The sequence below is a fragment of the Cygnus atratus genome, chromosome 3, assembly GCF_013377495.2.
Source record: "Cygnus atratus isolate AKBS03 ecotype Queensland, Australia chromosome 3, CAtr_DNAZoo_HiC_assembly, whole genome shotgun sequence".
Taxonomy (NCBI): Eukaryota; Metazoa; Chordata; class Aves; order Anseriformes; family Anatidae; genus Cygnus; species Cygnus atratus.
In genome coordinates, this window is record NC_066364.1 from 11,028,642 (window position 1) to 11,054,956 (window position 26,315).

Consider the following 26,315-nt stretch of genomic DNA (forward strand, 5'->3'; position numbering starts at 1 on the left):
CTGTGCTGAGGGCTCAGTTTGCAGGCAGGGCCAGATGCGCCTTGATGCTGCTGTCTGGTAGCATTTTCCCCTCCGCCTTGTGGGGTGGAATGGGTAGGGATCTGGCCCAGAGGAGAGGCTGGGGGCTTGGCAGGTCCCTGAGACATAGAGCAAAGTGGTGGCACCCAGCCAAGAGAAGGGCTGTGGCCCTGCGGCCCTGCAGCTGGTGGGCTGGGTATTCCTGCAGGAAGGGTCCCTCCAGCCGTTGTCTTTTTCCCTTGTGAAGGGCTTTAATTAAGCGACTGCCTAGACTAGGACATGGGCTTAAAGCCAGGCACTTCCCCCTGGGGAGAGCAAATGGCACTTCAGATTTGTCACCCAGAAGCAGCATTTTCTCATTTCTTTTTGCAGTATATAGAGGGAGAGCTGTTGTTTGTTTGTTTCTTTCTTTTTTTTTTTTCCCCAAAATATTTTAGTGTATTTTCTCTGTTCGAATGAGGGAGGATGTGCAGTTCTGAGCACCCAACTGCCTCCACCACCCCAGAGGCAGAGGCCTAGCTGAGGGCAGACCATGGGGAGATGAGCAACCAAGAACAGTGAACTATGCACCCGCTCCCTACATATACTCAACAGTCAGGGATAGACAGTTTTGGGAGACAGACCAAGTGGGCAAAATCCTACCATTTTAGAAAGGCTGAGGGACACCTAGTAAGGGATTTTTGGTTTTGTGGGAGAACATCTAGCTATGTGGGCCAAAATGTTACCTCTTGCTGTCCAAGTGCAGAGGTTCATTAGGGGCATACCTGGCACACAAGTGCTGTTGAGGGAGTGAATGACTGTAGATGGGGCATACCCTCTGTGTGTGAGGGATGAGGAAAAGGAGACTCTGGAGACCCATGGGGATACACTCACAGCCAAGAACCGGTCAGGCCTCTCCAAGTCCAAAGCAACTTCTTCCTGTGGCTTTGGAGAGGGGTATTAATAAAGGATGAGGTGAGAAATACCCTTTGCTTTGTATAAATCTACCTCTTCCTCTTCTCTTCCCCATCTTTATTTTCCAGATCTTTTCCTCCCCTGTTCCCAAGATCCTCGTCCCAAGCAGCCACCATGGGAAGTAAGACTCTGCCGGCCCCAGTGCCTATCCATCCTTCCCTCCAGCTCACCAACTACTCCTTCTTGCAAGCATTCAATGGGCTGCCCGCTGTGCCCTCTGATCACCTCTCCAACCTCTATGGCTTCAGCGCCCTTCACGCCGTACACCTGCACCAGTGGACTTTGGGGTACCCAGCCATGCATTTGCCTCGTTCCTCCTTCTCCAAGGTGCCCAGCGTGTCGAGCCTAGTGGATGCACGTTTCCAGCTGCCCACCTTCCCACTCTTTCCACACGTCATCCAGCCCAAGCAAGAGGCCACTAATGTGACCCTCAAAGCCAAACCCCGCTTTGATTTTGCCAATTTAGCAGTGGCTGCCACACAAGAGGACCACTCTAAACTGGGACAGGTGGACAGCCAGGGCTCTCCCCCAGGGCTGGGGTCTTTACTTGAGGTGACTAAACTCTCTCCAGAGAAGAAACCCACACGGGGAAGGTTACCGTCCAAAACCAAGAAGGAGTTTGTGTGTAAATTCTGTGGCAGGCACTTCACCAAGTCCTACAACCTTTTGATCCATGAAAGAACCCACACCGATGAACGACCCTACACATGTGACATATGCCACAAGGCCTTCAGAAGACAGGATCACCTGAGGGATCACAGGTAACTATTCTCCTTGCTGTTTTTCCCTGTGTATCTGTACTTTCTCAGTTACCCACCTACAGTCATAAAGGTGCTTGTTAGAAACGTCATGTCCCCAGTCACACGGCAGTGTTCCTTCCAGGTTTTTCTCTATTCAGTGCTGGTAGAGAAACCCAGACAAGTCACTTTGTAAGACAAGCCTGTTGTACACACCCACCCTGCAGAGGTGACTTGCACAGTCTCCTTAGCTTCCACAGACATTTTCACCCTCATTTTGCACCATCTTGTACCCTCTTTGTGATAACTTATAACACTCTACATTTGTGATCATCCAGAAGTGTCATGAAGACATGAAGCCTGGTGACCCTAAAGTTAGAGGAAAGCTTTGTCCCTAAGAAAGGCACCCTTGTGCACCTCTGACATCGCCCTCTCTTCTTGCACACACACACACACACACACACACACACACACAAACAGTTGATTACCCTAATGTTGCACTCTGGCGCTCTCGGTCTCAGTGGTAGGTGTAAAAATCTCCAGCGTGTTTTCCATCAAGTAAAATCACTGCTGAGTTCAGGCCAGTTGTTTCTGACATCTCGATTGTTTTTCTCTTCCTAGATATATCCATTCTAAAGAAAAGCCTTTTAAGTGTCAAGAATGTGGGAAAGGATTTTGCCAGTCCAGAACGCTAGCTGTCCACAAGACACTGCACACGCAAGTAAAGGAACTGAAACCTGCCAAACTTAAGTGCTGAATTTCCAGCTTCTATGAACTTCTCCTCCCCTTCAGACTTTACACCAAAACCAGAAAAAAAAAAAAAAAAGACAAATCAAACAAACCCTGTCAGGATGGGAGCACAGAACTTTGTGTTTTGTTTTTGTTTGTACTTTAAAAAGAGCAAAATCCCCCGTGGCAACCCACTTCTTCAGCCATGGGTAAAAAGGATATTTGGCATTTAAAATATACACGAATGATGCAGAAAGTGCTATGTGATTTGCGTGGTTTTCATAAACTTTATGCCAAAAGGTGGTGCTCACGTGTTGAACAGAAATCTGTTCAAAACCAAACAAAAACCCACCAAAAAAAACCCAAACAAACCAACAAACCCACAAAAATACTCCCACAGAAAATCCTAACAACCCTCCACCCCACCTGAAATCGTAGCTTCCAAAAGTATTACTTAAAAAGAAAAAGAAAAAAAAAAAACAACTCTTATTTTATACTTTTTTTTTTTGACTGTATAAAGCTTCTTATTTTTACACTTCAGGAAATACAGAGAATTCCAGAAGATGATTAAGAACTGAAACCATGGTTTCTCACCACAGCACCATTAGGACAAGGAGAAGGGCGACTTGCTATTTTGTTTTCTTAAAAGGAGAAGAAAATTAATGTTTGGAAATGACCTAAAACTCTCAAGTGAGGAGTCCTATAAAGTGATGGAAAATGAATCCAGATCTTAGACCCTCAGGTCACTGGTATCAGGATAAATCAGTGTTCTTGGGACATGGAGACCTTTATTTTTGCCTTGCGGTCTAGTGTGCTGCGAGGAGGTTTGTAACTCGTGGACTTATTTAAAAAATCCCAAAGGAAAGAAAGATGGCAATATGTCAAACTGATGGTATGCACAACGTGGTTTTAGTGGTACTTTAAAGTCTTCATGCATCTTAATGAGACAGAACAAATCTCAACCTGAGAGCATATTTTTCTAAATGCTGGCTTTCTGAACAGTGTATTCAAATTAAGAGACATTCCAATAAGTTTTGTTTATTAAAAAAAAAAAAAAAGTTGTATGGCTGTTTGGCACTTTATGCTGATTATTGGTAATTGACATTTATCACTGGATTGTGTGTGTTTTTTAAGTATTAAAATAAATCGTTATTTTACAGGCACGTCTGCACGGACTGCATGTGTTCATTTGGTTTCAGATCTTCTCCTTACCAAACCCTCTCTATCAATATTCAGAACCTTTTTTTTTTTTTTTTCCAAGTGAGCTTGATATTTCCTCAGTGCTTGTTTCTACCAGTCTTGGAAAGTCTGGATTTTTCCTTCACGCATAAACTTTCTCCCCTCCTTTTTTATACCTCCCTTTCCTCCCCCCCCCACCCCGGCTCTCTTCCCCTCTTCCCCCCCCCCCCCCCCCCCTTTTTTTTTTTTTTAAAGGCTAACAAAAGTAAACAGAACTGTAGGGAGTCAAATAATTTTGCTTCCAGTGTGGAAAAAAAATCGTCTTGGGTAACTAAATCTTGGGTATTAGCTGATAAGATTAGGTGTCAGAAGTGTTATAAAACAAATCAGATGAATAATGGGCAAACTGTTACTTCTTTCACAGCCTGAAGGCTCTGCAGGGAGAGCGGCCTTCTCTTAGCTTGTCAGGAGTGGGCATTTTTCAGTCGCATCTTCGGCCGATATAGCGCTTATTGGGGCGGCCTTTGATTCCCGGCAGCTGTCTTAGATCAGAGATGTTTATTCCACTGCGAAACCTCTTTGGATAGAGACGGGGGAGAGAGCTCAGAGCGGGGGCATCCGCCTTAGCCTTTGAAGCGCCTCTTGCTGTCCTTTCTAGTCTTCTCGGCAAACCCCAAACCCTCTTCTCCTGTCACAAGTCAGTGCCCCGAGATAAGAAAAGCCTCCTGCAAATTAGCACGGTGACACGTCCGAAGTAACAACGGACCTCCACTGGCGGCTTTTGCGTTTCCGAAAATCGGATGCTTGACGCCGCAAGCCTCTCGGTCCAAAGAGGTTCCTTTCCCCGTTCCCTGTTCTGCCTTTAGAAAATATTTCTTTATTTGGTCAAGGAATCCTATCAACGACAGGGAAAAAGTTGCGGTTGTATTTCTCTTAATGTAAGGAGGGGAGAGGGGAAATAAACCTCCCCCCTCCTTTTTTTTTTTTATTATTTATTGGACACCGTTTCGAGCGCACCGTAATTAATTTAAATGCACTTGCTGGACAGGTTGCAGAGTCCACCTTCATTGTAGGAAGGCCCTTGAGAAACACAGGGCACCGAGATGACGCCTCTGTGTTCATCCAGCTTCGGAAGCTGTGGGAACAGTCCGAGTTTGAAGCCAGCTTGTTTTTGCTTTGCTTCCCACCGCCACCCCCTTTCCGCTCCGCGTAAAGGCTTTTGGTTTTGTCTTAAAAGGCATCTGAGAACCAACCTTTCGAAATAGGCAAGGAGAGTGCTGAGGGGAAATCACCCGAGCCTGCGGGAAGCCTGCGTTTCGACAGCGTGTACATGCCACAGTGAGTTGAGGAGCGCGGTGTTCTGCGCGGCGCTCCGCGGGCTGGGTGTCGATCAGGACCCTTTGCTGCGCGGGCCGGCCGTTGTCGATCCGGATCGGTCTGCGTTTTATCGACAGCGTCTCTTGGGGGTGGGGGCGGGAGTGGGGAAGGGGTGGAGGGAAGATTTGCTCTGCCTCTGAAGCCCTCCTTGGGTTTATCTGCATCGCTTTGCTCAAGTCCAGCGGGAGCGGCCGTCTCACCGCCGTGCAGGTCTCTGTCTGCACAGCTTTGCGTGGGGAAGTCCGCTCGCACCACGCAGCGCGCCGGGCCGAGCCCGGCTGCCGCCGGCGTACGGCGCTGCTGGGTCAGAGGCACCGCACCCCGCGCCTCTCCGAGAAGGGACACGCAGCCCCGGGCGCTGGCACGGTGTTAACTGCCAGCCTAAGGTCTGGGTGGTTCGCTCCCCCGCTTCCCCCTTTCTCCACTCTCTTCTTCTAAAGCGAGATGTCACGGAGAAAGTCTCCGATGAACTTCTACGGCCGCTTTGTAATCTCGCGTCGTTTACGGCATGGAGTAAAGGAACCCGCATGCACGCAGGGTCCAGTGGCAGAGTGGGAAAATGAAGGGCTCTGTCGTTTGGAGCCAATAGTTTTTCAGGGGTCGTGACTACGAGGCAGCTCTCCGAGTCGGCTCCAAAGGGAGGGAGGAAGGAACGCAGGGAGGGTCACTACACTGAGGCTTTCCCACGGTCGCTCCACCACCTCCTTAACACCGGGATAACGAAACACCCGTGGAGGCAGGTAAGAAACCGCACCAGTCATCGGTTCATGGGAACCATTATAACTGCGGGGTCGTGAAGGTGGATAAACCACTCCTCCCAGCTGGGCATGAGAAGCATTTCATTTGTATGGCTGAAGCCTGCTTATCTGCTTGCCAAGATTTTCCCTGGACATGCATTTTTATGTGCAATAAAAAATAAATAAATAAAAAAGAATGGACATAATCAGATGTACAGATGTATTAAAATTACATGGGCATATCGAGCACAGGATGCACACAGCCTCTTAATGTCATTTATATTAAATGTATATGTGTGAGCATTTCCTCTTCCCAGAAGGCTTTTTTCTTCCTTGTGCAAACAAAGGCTATCTCTGTGGTCATGCTCTCAGCTTCACTGGTGAATAGTTCGCCTATTCCTTCCAGTGTTTTGAATTTTGCTAGGCAGTATCAGTGCAGTAATTCCAAGGAAAGCAAAGAACAGATGAAATCACGACAGTCAAAAGAGATAAGTCGTACTAACCCCAAAATAAATGAGTGGAATTATACGGGAAAAGTGCTTTTTGAATCAGGATCACAAATAATTTAAATGATAATTATCTCCCTCTTCTTCTTCTTTTCTTCTTTTTTTTTTTCCTTTTTTTTCCTTTTTTTTTTCTTTTCTCTCTTTGCATGTGTTTTAATTTGACATTCATGCAGTGAATAAAACTTGCATAGGCCTCAGTCTGCCAACTGAGAGCTGATTCTGTTTTCACAGTTGCTTTAAATTTTGCTTTTTCATCATAAAAATATCACTGAATGGTTTACAAGAGTAAAAACCAGGGCACCTGACTAGAGTTCTAGAGTTGTATATTCCTGCAAGAATTATGAGGGAAACTTTTTTGTCTTTTTTTTTTTTTTTTTTTTTTTTAACCATTTCCAGTTACAGGAGAAATTGTAGAGATGTCTTGGCACGTCTCTCTCTCTCTCTTTTCTTTTGCATTCCAGTCATTCTTTTTCTGCCCATAAACTGTTACTACTCTGCAACAGCCTGATTCTGCACAGCCTTCTCAGCCTGGTTTTCTTCTGGATGCAGGAAGGAATTGTGTCAAATGGGGTCTTCACAGTGCACATTCATGAAACAGAGCATAAGCATCTCTCAGAATGTGTACTGGAACAGCAAATGCTTACTTTTCAGCTTTGGATTGCATACGTCTCTGAAAAGGGGACTGCAAATCATGTTTTTTTTAAAGGTTCCGCATGAGTTGTATATTAATCCCAGTTTCTCTGGGGATGGATTAATCCCAACTTCCTAGTTGTGTGGCTACAGATAATGCTGATGGGGTTGGGGGCAGGGGAGAAGGGAGATGAGGAAAGGAGAGGGAAGTTATGAAGGTATATCACAGCAATACATGGCCTAAGTGGCCAGGAGCCATAAGTACTTGAGTTTCAATACCTCTTCTACCTCTGTCACCACCTGTGAGCTGAAGCAAATCACATCAGCTCCCTGTTTTAGTTTTGTCATCTGTAAAATGGGGATAATGCTGCTGCTTTTGCTCCCGAGAGACCTGGTACACTCTTGTATGAACTCCTGCTCAACCTTCCTGTAGTGAAAGGAGCTATTCCAATTCATATATAACCTATACCTGGACAGCTGAAAGCAGTGGCTGATCTGAGAGATGTAACAGAGCGTGCAAGACAAATTTATGTTCACATGTATTTCCTTTTCAGCAGGCAGATTTGTTGAGAAATGGAGTCCTACAGCCCAGAATGCATTTCTTCCCTACATTCGTATCCAATGTCTAAACAGGAGGAATGTCATGGGCCAAATTCATCCTTGGTGGGACTCCAATGACATCGGTCATCTTTATAGGAGGTTTTTGAATGAAGTCAATTGGGTTTTGTGAGGACTGAGTTTGGCCTCATACAAATTTAACTGCTCAGAGACCTGCAGCAGTGAAGGGAGCTTTCCTTGTTGTAGAAAGAAACACTTTTGAGTCTGGGAGATACAAGCTAAACCATTGACCTGTTTAATACAGTCAGGCATACCTTATTTAAACTTAAGGATCAGCTGAAGTACACTCAGCATCCAGCAGTATATACAATCAACCTCAGCTACTGAAAAAATATTGTTAGTTTTCAGTGGAATTCTGTGTTTGCCCATGCTGGTACATGCAGTGCTGTGCCATGGGTACCTAGCAGACATTTTTACACAACAGAGGGCAGCACTCTTCAGGAATATTGGCATGAGGCTTTCAAGCAGAACAGTGGCTTCAGCATGGTGCTGTGGTGGAGTTGTTTGGCTCTGCTCTTAATTAGGTATAGTTATTCTAGATTCCACATCATGCTCATACAGTTCTGCCACTTACAGCTCTCATCTCCCTGTATCAGCTCTCTGGGTCTGTAATTCCAATGCCAGTTACACCTGATGAGACCATGGTAAATCACCAAAAGGGGTGTTCCTTCCTCCACCAAGACAGGTGAGAGGGTCTCTGTAGCCATGGTTTTAGTATTGGGTAATCTTCCTCTGGAGGAAGATTTCTCTGCCTAAGCCTTAGCCTTAGATGACTCAGTGAGGTAAGACCAGTTCTTCTGTAGGTGACCTTTGGGCACTTTTCAATATAAATCCATTATCTTTTGGACAAGACACACTGTTTAAGACCTCTTAATGCATACCAAGGTCTGATTCTGTTTCTGTTAGCATTGTATTTTCATTGGTATTGCATCTTTGGATGAGAGGTGACCGCAGGTGAATGGAAAGCTTGGAAACATGACAAAGGTGGCAGCATTACTGGTCACTGATTTATTCCTACATGAGCAACAAGATAGCCTTGATTTTCTGCATGCACCTGCAAATAGTTTGTAAGTATCAAGGCTTTCACAACATAGGTTGAGTATTGGGAGGCATTAGATTTTCCTCTTCTCAACAAAATAGAATTTGCAGTTGCACCAGAGCAAACTTTTGTGGAGATCTTTTTTTCTGTTTTACAAAATCCATGTGAAAACAAATTTTCTGTTACTAAAGCATTTCAGTCATGGTTGCTGTCATGAAACTAAGAGATTGTATCTTGTTTCCCAGATAGATCTTTCCATATCCATACTCAAATGATCTCCATGAGGACTTATCTGTGTACATTCTTTCTTTTTCATTATTCCCCACAACTTTTTAATGCTTTATTCTGCAGTGGTTTTGAAATCAGGGTTAATACTGGAAAGTGCACAGAAATTAGTTCAATTGGTATATACAGGGATACTCTGAAAGACTTGATAGAGTCTGAAGAATTGTATTAGAATTTGAAAGGTGTATATATAAATACACATAAACACTTATTCACAGGCTTCTTGATTACAGAAGCATTATATAACTGATAGATATTAATTGATAGTATGCTTTCATTTTATCAGTCAAGCTCATGGCTTAGAAGACCTGTCTGGATTTTTTGGCTGTGATAGTCTGCTAGTCTGTGATACTGCACCAAATATATACTTTATTTATTTATTTATTATTTTAAATGCTAGCATTATAGTTCCTGACAGAATAGCTACTGAAAAACAAAACCTTTTCCATTTCTGGCTTTTTGGCTTTGAACTGGGGCTGCTCAAATCAGATGTTTTGGGTGAATAATTAATCTATGTAACAACTTTTTTTTTTTTTTTTTCCATTCAAGAGTTGTCCAGACACAACATGGCTTTCTTCCAAATATATGTGAAGACATTTCAATTTATATATGTCTCATAAATTCTTTTGTTTTTTTCCTTTATCTATTTATTCTCCAGGCGTTCAGCACCAGGCTACAGAAAAGTCTCAGGTGTAGTTTCAGAGGACAGACAAGACTTCCCAATAAGTAAACATTAAAATAGGTAAAAGCAAACCTTAGATACAGTTATCCTAGGTAGGAGAGGTCTGTGTGCTAAGTGCTACTCTTAGGGAGTGAGTACATAGTGGTCAGTGTGTTCATGACCCTGCTGTCCTTCCTTGCCCACCACAGCCACAGGGCTGGTCAGGCACAAGTCCAGAGGAAGGACTGTACCACATTTCAAAGAGCTAACCAGGATGTAAACAATGCTTAACTATCTAGGGCTATTGGACTTTTTCTCTGCTCAGGAAAAGTCTCTTCCAGACACTTCCCTCACTTACTAATTTCATTCTCAGACCTCACAAATAATACACCCACATTTCTTCCACAGGCTGCTGAGGCCACTTCAATGTTTCAGGTCAAGGCACAGCCAGCTCTATCTTGCAGGTTTTCTTCTCTGCTGGTTGTCTCACCTGTGTACAGAGATCACCTGTGGCCTTATGCTGGTAACTTGTCCAGTCTGACAGTCATCTGGTCTGACTGGGATGTATTCATTGTTTAATGTGGCTGACCAAAATGTCATGAGGCCTGAAGGATGGACTTTTTTTTTTGGGGCGGGGGGAGAGCTGGGTTTCATTTCATGGACAGCTAATTGGACTGGACACACTTTTATTTTTATTTCATATTTGTTTGATTTGAATATTACAGAAATTCCTTATTGCACTCAAAATAATATATATATATGCATATTTGTCCTTAGAGCAAATTTTTTTTTATGTTCAGTCTATATTGGCTGTGGGCTTACAGGTTCTTCTTATCTGTTTCTTTACACAGCTGTTTGTGTTGTTTTGTGTGAGCATTGTTGAAAAGCATATGAAAAATAACATAATCTGTAGCAGAACGGTTGTGCAACGTGGTATTCATAGACCTTCAAGAATGCCTTTCATTACCTTCCTTGGAACTGCTGGTTAATTTTTGTGGTGCCTACTGTGCCTATCCTTTTTGGATTTTTCTTTAAAATGCACTTATCTTGGAAAATATCTTCTTCAACACTTTACAAACAGCTCTGGGTTGTGCCACCCACCAAGAGAATTTCTGGATGTCTATTGAACATTCAGTGAGTTGCTGCATAACATTGGTATGTCAAATTTAGATTGTGTGGTGAAGGCTGACATGTACAGCACTGAGCACAGTGTTGGCTGCTGGTCTTAGCAACCAATAAATAATTAAGAATTTGGATACTTGATGATCCCTAAAGAAGAATGACTCAGCTAACCCTCTACTGTTATTTCTTCATTATCACAGGCATAGATCCAGGCCAAGAACTGGTTTTCCCTTATGCATTTATTTGGTGACCACTTGGATATGGCTTAGGAAACAGTTAGTGTTTCTCCAGCAGTTGGGAAATGTTTACTTCCAGCTGTTTATTTCCCTCGGTGGATTAATAAGCCTATTTCAAAGTGCTGCAAAAAGGAAAACTGGGTGTTTGAAATGGGGAAGGAAGAACATCTAGTGACAGTGTTTTCATCAAACTCCCTTTTCCTGCACTGTAAAGGAAATGTTTAAATCAGTGGCTCAGAGCTTCCTTAACTTTCCAATGTACCTAATAAAATATATAAATTATAAAACTTAATAAAATAAACTGCATCAGTTGAGGAAAATGGAAGGAGAAATGAGATAGAGAATTTTATATCCCTGAACCCAACCTTTCCACTGAACTGGTATCAGCCTGATTATCACATTATGAAAACAACACTAACTTTCTGCAAAGATTTACACCCTTTGTAAAACAGTCAGCAGGGGGGACTTGGTGCTGGGTACCATTTGCTCAAAGCCCTTGTGACCTTTGAAGTCTCCTGCATTTTTCCTCTGGTACATTACAGTTTAAGAATGTTGTCTTTTTTACTGAAATCTTAAATTAATTAGGAATTTTGTGGCTTCTGAGTGTGGTTGTAAAGGGGAACCATCTATTATAGAGTTGTCTGCCAATTTAATGAGACAGACTTTTCAGTCACAGGTGAATGACACATGCTTTTTTTTTTTTTTTTTTTTTTTTTTCTCCCGGGATGCAGTGTATAGGTTCCTTTGGATGGAGATCTTGATAAAGTAAAATTAATATGTATAGAGCTGATCTTGAGGGTAAAGCTCTCATTATTGGTGGCAATCCTGAGAGAGTCATGAGTCGCATCAGAAGAGACTGAACAATGAACAAGAGAAAAAGCCCAGATAGGAATACCTGTTTGCATGCAATCCCATAACGAAGCATCCAAGCAGATAAACTGGCTATAAGTCTGTGCAGCACTCATATATTTCTCTGACCTATTCCTGCCAATGAAGAGAATATGGAAGACAAAAGATCAAAAGATGACTGGCTAAACCTGGAGGTGTGAATATGGATTTAGAAGTCAGGACTCCAAAACCACACTTTTAAACTTAACATGTAAGCACCAAACTCACAGTGTCCCAGCTTTCAGGGATAGAGTGCCAGAAAGTCCCAACTGAAGTCTTTGTTGGCTGCAAGTTCTTAGCACTTACAGCACTGATTTTGGCATTTAAATTCAAGATTGTTAGTTAACTTTAGTAGGGCTACCCAGTTTATAAATCACTCTTTTCCTTTGGCGCAATGTTTGTAGATCTCCAGATGGAGAAGAGTGTGACCCAAAGGTGGATTTGGCAACTCCAGTATGCCTTAGGTCAAACATCTGTAAGGAACATGTGTCTGATTTCCTTACAACTTCATCATTTCAGTAGATGGTGTATTCAGTACAATGTTATATCTGCTACTGAAATAGCTGAATGCAAATACCAGGAACCTCTGGGAAATTTTAGTTAATAGGAAAATAATCTAAAACAAATTCATCCTGTTATAGAGCCAGGAGAAAAGAAATGAAAATAAAAGGAGTTACTGATCCAACCAAGTAGGCACAGAAATGAAACCTCTCTAGGATTTTCTTTTTAGGTTCTCCAACTTCCAGTAATTTAATGAGCAAACTAGGTCAATAGCACAGTCTTGTTATGAATAAATGAATGCCATAGATTCACTAATATTAAAGTATACAGTTAGCATCATTCACTGCTCTGCTGAGGGAGCTGTGGCACAGCAGCTCTATATTTGGCTCTAATCCTAATTCAGACATTCAGCCTTATGAGTCAATGTAATGCAACTGCTGTAATGAAAACACAATTATAGAGAAAGACAGCTGGAGTATCACAAAAGATCAAGTAGCCTGAGTTTCAAGTAGGGGTAAGAGAGGTAATGTCAACTGCATTTTGTGTTTCTGTATTTGGTTTTCATGCCAATATAAAATTCAGAGATTAGATTGAAATGTGGAAAGTTTTGTAGTCATTACAATACTGATATATTATGTTGTACTCTCCAAGAAGATCATTAAAAATAAAAACAGTTGCAGAATTCAGATCACAGATACTGTTTTCTTCACATATGGTCTCTTGCTTTGAGGAAGGTTGCTTTGAGGAAAGAAAGCTTATTCATTGTTTGTTTGAACTGGTAACTGAAAATCTCAGTGGACCAACAAAAATAATAGTACTTAATATAAGTAATATTTTAGTTCTCGTTTGTGGTGAGTGGGGATCTTCAGGGGAGATTCTCCCCTCTCCTGGACATTATTATTTATTTTTTTTTGTATGTTATCTAGGTATGAAAGCAGAAAGCCACAAAATCAAAACCATTTGAATTAAAATAGCTGCAAATGCCTTAATTTTGGTCCTTAAAAAGGTTGCTTTCCTGAATTATCGCCAAAAACTCATTGCAGAATGACGTATTGGAACACAGGTAACACATTTTATGTAACAGATTGAAAGTGAACAGTTTGCATAAAGTTCAAAGACTGAAATGCCCTTGTATGAACAATTTGCATGTTTTTAGAAACAAAAAGGCATCACATAATTGAAGGATAGTATATGTAGAAATATAGTTTAAATTTATTTATAGTGAAATTATTCACTACATTTGGAGATTTGAATAGTATGTAAAATACTGTAGCATTTCTTCCTACATACATATAAAAGACTTACGAATCAACATATCCTGAATTTATAACCTGTGCCTGATTAAAAAGTATTAATAATTTTTCTCATTAAATCTTGTTACTTACTCTTTGTCCTTACCAGGTGGTGATAATCATAACATTGTGCATTATCATGTTAGTCTTTATGGGAGCACAAGACAGGTCTGCTGTGATTATCAGAACTCTGCAAGCTCGGAAGGAAAGCATGTGTTTTTTAGATACAAGGAAAATAACTAAAGAAGAAAACAGCTGTATAACAATGTGGCTATGGCAAAATGACACCCAATTGGACTTCTAATAAATTATTAAATTAATTGATTTCTGAAATATTGGTTCTCTTTAAACAAAAAGGAAAAGCAAAGTATCAATTAGAGTTTCATTGCAATCTTTAATTTTTTAAATTAATTAATTAATTAAAATTTGGGGCTCTTAACAATGAACCTAGTTATGTTATTGGCCATATCACTTTTTCTGGCTTGCTTTAGGTCAGGTAGTCTGACGAGTTAACATGTTAGCATACAGAAAAGTGGTTAAGACATGCTAAGTGGGTCTTTCGTTTTCCAAAATTGTATGCATCAACCTCTGTTTTATTTTATACTGCTGCTGTCAGGAGCAAGAGTTACCAAGTCCTGTTGAGAATACATGACATCCTTGAAATCAGCATTGGTGATGGCAGAAATTCCTTTCTGAACATGCACATGTGAAGAGGTATATGCATATTTCCTTGGCTGCATTCATGTATCTTTTTTTGTGACCTATGTGGAATTCCTGGGAAGGATTAGTCCTTCAAAATACTGACAAACTAGTTGAAGGAAGTAATTTATGATTAAACCCTTCCCCCTTTTCTGCTGATGTGAAGTGAGGAATGGTTTGTTGGAGGGGAATTTGCTGCAAAATGCGAGTTGTCTTTAAAATAACTAGTATAGGGAGCTGATTGCACTGCAGACTTGTCTGACTACTTTATTGTATGGATCATATCATAATATCTCAAATTGCAAACCTTTCTTGTTTCTTATATCTGTGTCATGGAAGGAGCTCACTGTGTTAATGGTCATGTATCTTCCCACTTGAAGACAGTGTTCTAGATACGGTGTCTTGAAGATACACACGAAAATCAACAGCACTTGTGATTGAGGATGAATGAGAAAATGAATCAAACTTTTTATTTATGTTGTCCACTGTTTTCATTTACTATTGATGTTCATGTGCTCACAGCATATCCAGCCATACACTGTTTGGCTCAATGTTTACTTCTGTAACTTAGATACAGCAATCTGTAGCCAAAGTTTGGCAAAAGTTGATAAAATAAAGAATATATTCAGAATGTTTGTTTAAAACATAATACAAAATTATTCAAATTAATGAAGAAATATGCTGTTTGAGAGTATTAAAATGTTTATATTATCCAGATGATCTTTGCTATGTAAATAGTTTGTGGACAGCCAATATTTGCTTTTCAAGCTATCACTGGTTGGACTGTCTGCCTGGCACTATTCCTTTTTCTTGATTAGATGTGTGAGTAGTACTTCCAATGAATATTTTTGCAGTTCTGGGTTTCACAAATACTCACATATGCATCCTTCAAATCTGGTGTTTCTGAATACATCGTGCTGCAAAATTCATGGAAATCATGGCCCAAAGATTAATTAATGAAAAAAGCAAAAGTATATTTGTATTCAAAATTAATTGCACCATTTTCCCCAGAGTAACACACAAAACACCCTTTCTCTGGTGATAGACAATACAGATGCTTAAAAAGAAATAAATATACATAAATGAAACAATTGGATCTTATTTCCTGCTTGCAAACTGTGTGTGGGTGGCAGTTTATTCTCTTCTCATATTCCAACTGGGTCAGGTTCAAGTTGGACTTGAACATATTTTGTATCTTGCCCTTATTCTTGTGAAACTGTGGATTTATGGAAAGGGGTCTTTTGGCAGGAGAAAGTGTAGATTTTAGAGTTAGCGTTTGCTGCAGTGGTGAAGCTTAGTTTGCGGTACTCACATGCTTGCTAGATGGTACTTGGTTGCTCATCTCATGTCACCGAATCAGATGACAGTTGTCATATTATTTTTCTTTATTTCCAGACACAGGCCAGTGAGTGTCTTGAAAGAGTCAAATAAATAGACATGTATTCAGAAGCAAAATTCATGATCATGCTGAAGGGTTTACAGTTAAGCCTGATGTTTCAGAATTTGTTTTTGAGTCAATGTCCACATCAAAGCTGTTGTTCCAAAAAGCAATTTGAAAAGAAGAGATAACATACGTTAATGTTGATGGAATTTTCAATAAGTTTTTACATTTATATATATGTATATTCATATGTTTACCCACATTATATCTAAATGAAAATCCTTTCTGCTTTTTGTTAGTATTCTGTAGCTACTATTTCTGTGTAAGCTGGCTGGACTATGGGTTACATTTTGCATATGTGAATTTATTGCTTTTTCCTACTGCAAAGTTCAGGCTATAGGTTTGAACTCCAAAGAGCCTAACTTCAATGTCTTGGATTGGCCAGGACAGCGGGAATCATATATGGTTTGAGCATAACATTTGAACTGCTCATGAGTGATAAATCATTAGATCTTTAGATAATACGCTTCTGAAGCTATATCTGTGCCAGCAGTTCAAGTGGGCGAGGGACTGCTCTCTAACTATGAGACCCACTGGAATTTATGAATATACAGTTAAAACTGAGCAATTAAAACTTATTTTTATACCATAAAAATGTCTTATCCCATATGTTGATAAAGAAATGACAGCGTTAGGTATGCAATTGTTTCAACCATTTGTGATGTCTGTAGGAAACTATTTTAAATTGGGATATATGGGTGTTGTATCATGAACATATTACCCAGAAAGTTAATCGTGCTGTCTTTTCAGCCTCATGCTAAAAGCAAGCCTGGTGGCAGTTTTGTTTTGAAGTCACATCTCCAATGATCTGGCAAGGCTGTGGGACTAGGCCAATGAAGTACAGGGAAGTGGAGACTTCCAAAGTTGTTGGGATAGAGGAAAACAGGGAAAGTCTTTTTAGAACATAAAATATAGAACAAGAAATGTATGCACTTATCTGAAAGACCAAATTGCCCAGCAGTTAGAATACACAACAGATTATTTGGAAAAGACTGTGCCTTGCTCTGTTAAGCAGAGGTTCTTTCCATTGCTCCTAATGGCTAGAAGAATTGGTTTAGAAAAACTTAGCCCTCTCCTTCTTCCCAAATTTGCTGTCCGAAGCTGTTCTGAACTCAACAGTGTTTTTTGATTAACTTGTACACTAATGCTCCTTATCTACTTATTCTGTATTTTTCCCTACTCTAGGTAGCTGATGCCATATATCTATCCATCTGAATACTTTTTTGAGAGCCTGTTTTGGGGTTTCCTAATTTTCTCAGAACTATGGTCGTAGGGCTCTAACAAATGAAGTCTAAAGTTCTGTGCTCGGATGGAGCTGTATAACAACATCATCACTGAAGTCCATCTGAAACCTAGAGATTTTATTCCATTCCCTAGGAGTCTGAGTACATTACTGCTAAGAGAGTATCTGAGAAGCAGGAGAGGAATCTCTTATTTCTAGACAGTAAGAAATAATTGAAATATGGTCCTGTCCTTATGCAGGCTGTTAAGACATGACTGAGACCAGATTTAATAACTTTTGCAAAATTTATCCTTAGCATGTTCACCCAGTGTGAGAGAGACCTCCTTCCTAGAAAGACATCATACACCACTGTAATTGGCAACATGTGCACTACATGCACAACCTAAAATTAAATTGACATGCCTCAGGAATTCCATCTGCTGTTGGATCAAACCTACCACAAAGTGAGCAGGGGAGCTAGGCCACTCAGAACTTCAGTCTCTCCCATAAAGCTGCAGGCAATGATATGAAAAAGGGGGGGGTCAAGGCACAGAATTTATCACCACAATTCTGTTAACTATTCTGAAGAAAGATATGGTCATCATGATGGGTAGTAATGGTCAAACAATAGAAGTTCCCTGTGTCCCAGGTAATGATTTCTTACCATTTCTTACATCTTTTTCTGATATATCCAATGCTACTCATTGCTGAAGGAGTTTACAGGGCAACTGATTCACCGGTTGACCTGACTTAAAAACAAATTGTTTCTAGAAAAGGGCCTGATAACAAAATCAAATAAAATGAATTATTAATGGGAATTAAAAGGACAGCTGGCATCTAAAGGAATGTACAAATCTGCAAGCCAACAGAATGACTTCTAAAGCAAATATGACAAAACAGAGTCTGATCATGTAGATGTTTGTTAAGTGCAGAGATTACAAACCAAGAGAGTTTCATTGGCCTTAGTCATTCTTCATTTATGGTTACAGTGACTTGTGATAGTGGGCACCATGTTGCAGGTCTAGATCTTCATGTTGCTATGCAATGTCAAAAAGAAGTCTGTATGCATACAGACTGCAATATTGATTTTGAAGGGAACAGGAGTGTGCATTTGCAGTTCATCTGTCAGTAACAGACAGAAAACATTTTCTTGACTTAGAAAATACTTATATTTAAAATATTTTTAGCTGTAATAGTAATCCCCAACTATTTTTATAAAAACAAACTAATTGGAAAGAACTGTTTATCACAGCCCAGCATTCCCAGAAGGGGAATCAATTTATATAAACATGCTAAAACTGACCTATTTATGAAATGTTACGGAGAGCTGAGAAGAGAACCACAACAGATCTTTATCTTATGTTCACTGTTTTAGAAGATCAACAGTAAGATGAAGGCTGAGGCTAGTTATCACATATGTTTTAGACGTGAATGCTAAGGTAATCTAAAATCCACTGCCAAAGCCACTGTGACTGCCAGAAAAATGTAAACTAATGTTCCAGGGCCCTCATTATATGCTTAATATGACTATGCTTCTCTTTCCACATAAATCATTATGAATGTATCTGTCAGTTGCTCCTATGAAAATCACTGAACACAAACATAAATGAAATGCTGAAAACTGTAAAGAAACCATAATAAATTTTTGATGTAATCCCTATGGAAAAATGAAAACAAAAACAAAAATCAAGAGAGAGAAGTTTTTAATTTAATATATGGAAATTCTCTATTAAAAACTAACGTTAATATGCATAAGTGCAGATTTGTTTTTAACGCAGCTTAATTTAGTAAATGAATATGCAGATCAGAAAAATTAGTGAAAAGACCAAATATGTTCTGCAAGTTCTTTTTTGTCCATAAACAACTGTTACCTTCAGAGAACTTTCTGCTGGCCTCATTTATCATAACCAAAGAGGAAAACACCCATGCTGTTGAGCTCAGTGGCAAAACTGCTGTGGAGATCTGCAAAGCAGCAATTTCAACCAGTTATTTTTATCAGGCAGAGATTCTCTTCTGTAAGGACTACAACATTCTCTTTTTTTCACTAAATGAGAGGTTATTATGCATGGCCATATACACATAAGAAAGACTGGGAAAGAGCAAAACAGCCTCTTTCTGTCATGACCTTTGTGTAACAGCTTGGCAAAATCCATTTACATCATTTTTTCATCTCCCTTACATCTGGAGGCTTGAAGATCCCAGAGCTATATTCAGCAGTATATTTCACAGCCTTATCTCGTTTTGGAGTGGTGCTGCCTGAAGTATCATTCAGGAGCTCATAGTCTGTCTGTGGTGGTGTACCTGATGTTGATATAGATGTTTCTTCTGAGCACCTAGTTACTGCAGAAAGATTTAGGTCATTCCAAAGTACTTGCTACATGCTGGAGATCACAACTCTCATGCTCAAGTTCTAATTTTCCTAAAGTCAATGCAAAAGTGAGGCAAAGCCTTAAGCAGCAGCATTATTACTAACCTACGAAATTAGAACAGATGGTATTGTTGACATGAAGGAAAAGAATTTTCCAAAAGAGTGAAGCACATGAAAATTTTGGAAATTGTAAGGTAGAGTTTATCTAACAATGCCCTAGAAAAGTGTTTTATTTATGATGTTGCCCAGTAGCATTGCTCTAAGCTAAGATAATTACCATATAAACATGACTTTTTTTGAGTGTTAGCTTTCTTCACTGAGGAATTGAGTGAGGGAGAGATGAAGGTAGACATAGCAAAGAAGAAGGGAGGGGAAAAGGCGGACAGAAAAAACAAGGAGAGTGCCAAAGCAAGGGAGATAGTGTTTGTGTTTAAAAGAACTTGAGGCTATGCCAAATCAGAATTTTCTTTAGGAATTTGAGAACTAAAAAACTTCATGAGCATGCACAGATCATGGGCAGAGGGAGACACTTTAAGTTCACCATACTGTAACAAGGCTGGGGAGAGAAAGCAGAGAAAAGAAATAAATGGCTATTGGCTTTTGCTGAAATGAACAGAGGAAGGTTCATTAGATAGACTGTGAACCTCAGCAATTCTTTCAGTTAGCCTGGCTCAGGCAGATGATTATTAACAAAATCCAGTAGTAGGAAAGGATTTCATACTGCTTCTGTTCTAGGACCAATAAATAAATCAATAAAGCATACATAAATAAATACATAAACATGATATTCAGCTTGTGCATTTGGTTAAGCTCTGAGTTTGTAGTGTGAGGTTTCTGAAAGTTAAAATTCTTTGAAACTCAGACATGTAAATGGATGAACTAAAAGGCTTAGTGAGACTGTGCAAGTTCATAAGCTCTTGAACTAGCACAAACACATTTTCACTGGAGTTGAGTTCAGCCCAGGTTGTTCAGCGCTTTTAGTCTCAGTGTGCTAAAATCAGGTCTACAGGAGAAATTGTTGGGAAAATACAGTTGATGTGGGAGGTGATTTTTTTAAAATGTTATTTCCAGTCAGTGTAAGTCTGGATAGATTGTGTGTGGACTGTAACTATATCAACCAAATTACAAGAAACTATTTGTCTTTTCTGCTGTAAACTACCAGAAGTTTAATGTTTTTGTAAAATCAAGGCATTTGGCATTTGTAAAAATATGGCATTTGTAAAAATATGGTCTAAAATATGGCATTTGATTTATGGGCTTCATAAGGTTGGGAATAGTCCTCCTCAGTTTCTATGTGTTCCTTTAGAACAGAACTGTTTCTAGGTGTTTCTTTAGAAGATGAACTGTTGAATTAAGACATATCTTAAGGCTTCCCTCCCCATGTAAGGAAATAAAGAGATCCAGGGCCTCAGGGCCTTAAAATAGAAAGTGTTGAACATGCAATAAGAGATAGCCTACAACAGGTAGGTATCCTACTGCCATTGAAAATGCTCAGTTCCTGTGAAAAAAGAATGAGATCTGGACCATCATTTCACCCCTGTCCTTATCTCCCAAAATGGATTTCAACATGGAGCAGTGTGGTGCACTACAGTGAAAGAAACTAAATGGACTAATACAGTTATTCTACTTTTGTATAAATGTGATTTCCTGAGGCCTGACATAACTCTTCCATGCTTTAGTGGCATTATACTTTTTTTTTTTTTTTTTGTCTGTTCAGCTTGGGAAGGAAGAGTACATTATTCCCATTTTCTTTGCAGAAGCCCTTTATATGTTATGTCCTTCTTCCAGTCTTTCATTTTGTACACTATATACTAGTTCACATTTGAGATCAGATCATAGAATCATAGAATCATAAATCACAGAATGGCTTGGGTTGGAAGGGACCTTAAAGATCATCTAGTTCCACCCCAACCACCCCCCACCCCCACCCCGCCACCATGGGCATGGATGCCACCCACTAGAGCAGGTTGCCCAGAATCCCATCCAACCTGACCTTAAACACTTCCAGGGATGGGGCATCAACAGCTTCTCTGGGCAACATGTTCCAGTGCCTCACCACCCTCTAAATGAAGAATTTCCTCCTAATACCTAATCAAAATCTCCACTTGCTAGTTTAAAACCATTCCCCCTTGTCCTATCATCTGCCTGAGTAAAAAGTTGTTCTCCAGATCTTACTTGGTTACTCCATTCCATCTTTAGCAAAAGAAAGTGTATGTCATAAAGTGATGGAAAAATCTATATTAAAAGTGATAACACCATCAAGGACTTGTGAGTGTGCAGTGTTTTGTCCATGCAGACCACAATGTTTCCAGGACCACAGTGGCCAGGAGCTTGTGAAAGAGCAGCCTAGCAGGAATAATCTTTATTATTCTTCATTTTACTTAAATACTTTACCAAATATTTGGCAAATATCATGGTCACTTGGAAGTCACTGATATGGTAACTATTACTGCATTCATATTGCACCAAAATAACAGAAAAAGAACTCTTACTGTCAAACTCTACAGCCAATTTTTTTTCTGTAGAGATATTAATCTCTGTGAGATACTTTGTATCTAAGACCTGAGACACTCAGACCTGATTAACTAAATGATTAATATATATTAAAAGGGCAGATTCTTTTTTTTTTCTTCTTTTTATGAAGTATAAAAAGTCTAATATAATTAGAAATACGTACATTTTTTCAATGCCGTGATAAACTTGATCTATGAAAGTGACTTTCATGCTCGCAAAATAATTCATAGGGTTAAAGGCCTCTCTAACTTGCTTCACTGGGTATCTGTTTACTCTTAGGAATACTGAAGGTTTAAAACAGTATGACTCTGTCCCTTGTTCCTGATTACTAATTCAGCAGAAGCATTATAAAAAAATATATCAAAGAAATGAAAATAAGTGGCATGACATAGTAGACCCCATTCTAGCTATGTTGCAGCTCACACTGGAAATGGAATCTCCAGTTTCATTTGTTTTGATGTACTGTATAAATATTTAAAGAATGCATGCTGCAATTTTATCCAGCCTTCGCTGAATTTCAGAGTGTAATGTCTTAGTGGGGCTTTTAATGCTGATAGCAATTAGTGTTAAAATTGCTGGTTGAACAGACCAATGAGGGATGTGCATAAATCCATTTCTGCTCAGGAACACATTTCAATACAAGTTTGACTTGAAGCAATGGTCCAAATCTCATTGAAATACCAAGGAAGACTTTGAGTCTTATATGCGTGTTATGAAGTTCTGTGTATACAAGATGAATCTTATTTAAACTTTGCACATGCGCCTTTACTTCACTTCAGGACATTTTTGTGTAGAAAGCATACTTTCATATGCAATTAAGTCATTATTAACTGACTAACTTCAAATAGAATAATAACTTCAGGCAAGTAACAGTGTCACAGAATCACAGAATGTTAGAGATTGGAAGGGACATTGAAAGATCATCTAGTCCAATCCCCGTGCTGGAGCAAGAACACCTAGATCACGTCACACAGGAACGCTTCCAGGTGGGTTTTGAATGTCTCCAGAGAAGGACACTCCACACACCCCCTGGGCAGCCTGTTTTAGTGTTCTTAACAGTGTCATTAAATAAAGTGCCATTAAATAACAGTGTCATTAAATAGAATTTTATAATCATTTCATATAGCACGTGTATGTATATGAATATCTCATAAGCTCCTTGTCAAAAAATTAGATCCTTATAAGATTAGAGAGCTGAGACACTCTATTTTACCAATTAACAGTGGTGTAGGATCAGCAGTTGAAGATTAAGATACTAATGCAACAGCTATCATGTTGCCTGACACATTGGATTAAAATGAGGAACTCCAGAACTAAACATATGAAGAGCCTAGAATTTCTAACAAGGGTTAATAATAGACTCACAACCTCCAATAAAGTATATACCACAGAGACCTGTAGTCTATCTTGGAGAATGAAAAACTGCCACCTAAAAATCTATCAAAGACTCAAAGGGTAATTCTTCTTAGCTGTGACTTGAAAACTTGGGGGAAACCATAAGATACAGTCATTTGGCTGTCAATTCAATAAACTTTTAAAATGTGTGTTTCCTGAAGAGTCTGTTCAAAGTCTGAACAGAAGACCATAAAAAGTGGGAGGATACTCCTCTGGGGTCAATCATTTAACCACTATGACTACACACTCTTAAAGAAAACAATCCAAGGCTTCTTGTCTGGCTCTGAAGCTAAGTGGCAGAGCACAGTTTCTGTCCACATGGCCAGACTGGCTTGTCCTAGCAAAAAGAGTGGCTGTGTCCAGGCTGATTAGTTGTCAGTGTTGTCTGGCGTGGGCTGTTTCCAAGCTGTGTTCTGGCAATGTGAATTATCACATCATGAGGCTTTGCATGGGAGCATCCTAACAATTTAGTGGCAGGGACAGTCACAGGGCAGTACTTGCTCCTGTACCTGACCCTGTTTTATCAAGAATGCACGTGAAGTGCATGAATAAAGACTTTATCTAGCCTATATACTAATAATAATACTTGTAGAGGAAAGGGAAGGTGTGTGTGCAACTTGTCTCTAGATGGCTAGGAACTCAGCTAACTTAGCTCATAAAAGGAGGTCCAAGATTAAGGAGGGAAAGAGTTGGTTAGTTATGATGAACTTCATCGCCCTGCATGGTTCACCTAGAATCTCCCAGACTAATCAGTTCAAATCTTTAATCTCTAAATGTAGCCCTGTAACTGAAAGTGTTGGGTTTCCATAGAAAGTATTGGCTTTTTTTTTTTTTAAGAGTAGCTCACTAAACAAAGAAAAGTATTGGTAAGTGTTGTTGAGGAATTTCTAGGAGGTTAGGAGTCTCATGTCTTTACTTTTTTCCAACATTTAGATTACTCATGAAGGCATTATCATTGAAAAGCACAGTGGCCACATATTTCCATGCTGCATCATGGCAGATCAGTGAGAGAGGAAATAAGTGGTTATAATGAAAAACGTAGCCTGGTTGTTTTTGGAGTCTTAAGGGAAAGAAGGCAGGTGGCATCAGAACTGTAGGTTTCTGAGCCCTCAGAAAGCATTACAGAGACATTTTTCTTCTGGGGTTTTATTTTGTTTCTGAATACTTGGTTTCCATTTAAAAAATAGATGAAAGTTTTGTTGTTGTTGTTGCTAACATTTTTCAAGAGAAATCCTTCCTTCCAAATATTTTCCTGTTCATTTCAGGTAGACCATACTTCATATGATCTCCTACCTGAAACAAACAAACAAAGAAAACAAACAAACCAAAAACCAAACAAACCCGCAACCAAACCAATCAACCAAAAAAACCTGTGCCTGTGTTTAAACACATCTGTACAAAAAAATGGGGAATATACCTATCTCAATTTATGTATAGATGAACATGGCACTGAACTGGAGTTGCTAATCTGACTTCTAAGCAAAGCTGTCTTTTCTCCACATCACGGAACTGTATTTTCTGGATCTTGCAAAAATGTGCTGCTTTATGATCTGTGTCTGTCTGTCTTTAAGATTAGGGAATACTTTATAGAGAGTCCTCTTTCTGCTTCGTGAGACATAGATAATTCATAGTGCTGTGTAAATAGTGTTTGAAATTTGGCTCATGGGAGCTATGTAACTTTAACACCCTTCTGTCTTTGCTATCTCTAAACTGTAATCTACTTTGTTAAAGGAGTCTTCTGTTTTCAAAGACAGGCCTCCATTTTGTCTTTGGTGTAATGATGTCTTGCAAAGAAAGCACACAATGTCCTCTCTTTAGTGTTCACTTCCAGATTTTCTTATTTTATAATTTCTTGCTATTTTTTTTCTTGCCTCAAAACCCTGATAAGAGCACCAGGATTAACCAAGAGAAAGTTCAAAGTGGAGAAGAGAAGAAAGTTTCTGATTAGTAAGAAAAGTAAGGATCAAATAGCCAATATTATGACATATCTGCAATACATGTCCAGTTTAAAAAGAACAGTTGGAAATGTGTATACAAAGGTAAAACAGATCCATAATTACATTTGCACTAAACCATTGTTTAGAAACCTATTCACAGAAGATAGTTTATGAACCTGATCTGGGATTCTTCTGTCTGAAAGACAGTGTATAAATATAAGATCATTTTCATGTAACTTTGACCACATTATGCACTGTATGTTGGATGACTGAAGAAATTAAATACATTAGTATGATGGACCACAGAGTGTGCTGTTAAATAGAAATTAATGAACAAGCATGCTAATGAACAAATGACATACTAAGCACATGATGAAGCAGAATTTGTAGTAGAAAACTAATGATTGCTTGCAGATGACCTAGGTTCATTACTTTGAAAGCAGAATCTTAAAGTAAAGCAAATGCAAATTCATTCCTTTCCTTGTACCCAAGTCAATTAATTTTTACTTTCCACAGCACTGGGGGAGGAACCTAAGATTAGTTTTCAGAGTGTTACATGAATGAGTAAAATTAATATGTTATCTCTATCTGGAGAATGCATTTTTACATGTGAGGATAAATTACTTTTGTGTCACTTTCAAATCAACCTCTGTCAAGAGAATAAAATATCCATTAAAAAGATATTTTTAATGCTTATCAGAGGGGTTTCTGTGCCAAATACACACTATTCTGTGAAGTACAGTGGTGTACTGGTACTCCTTTGATCTCAATATCCTTCATCCTGATCTGCTGCCAAGCATCATTCACTCGCTCCACACATCAGTTGGGACAGGAAAAAAATGAATGAAACAACTCTTGAGCTGAATTCACACCTCACTTCCCCTATTTCTCTGTCTGTCTGACTCTGATGTCTTCAGGGAAGCTATTCCTCATTTATTCTGATATGCACAACACCATCTACAGCCATGCCTTCAACACAGATGGCATCTTCCTTGCTTAGTTAAATAAAAGATAAAGTATCCCACTTTGTAGCTGGCAGTGTTATGATGACTTTTCTGAGGAAGGACACACTACAAAGTGTAATGTGGAGTTACTGAGCTAACCCTGCCTGCTTCAGTATGTGATCACCTCATCATGGCCCTGTTAGTTCAGGTGCCACTGTTATTGGTTCAGGTGCAGCAATGTGCTAACATGGCTCTGCTGCTTCCAACATCCACATAGTTTTCCCTG

The 26,315-nt window shown here is 39.6% G+C and overlaps 1 protein-coding gene across 1 annotated transcript; it reads left to right on the plus strand.

The window, feature by feature from the left end:
- Nucleotides 1-1,070: 1,070 nt before the first annotated feature.
- OSR1 (odd-skipped related transcription factor 1) lies at nucleotides 1,071-2,640 on the plus strand. The gene is made up of 2 exons (XM_035560178.1): nucleotides 1,071-1,733; nucleotides 2,331-2,640. The coding sequence occupies exons 1-2, from the start codon at nucleotides 1,087-1,089 to the stop codon at nucleotides 2,464-2,466; spliced, it is 783 nt and encodes a 260-aa protein (XP_035416071.1). The 5' UTR covers nucleotides 1,071-1,086; the 3' UTR covers nucleotides 2,467-2,640.
- The last annotated feature ends 23,675 nt before the right edge of the window (nucleotides 2,641-26,315 follow it).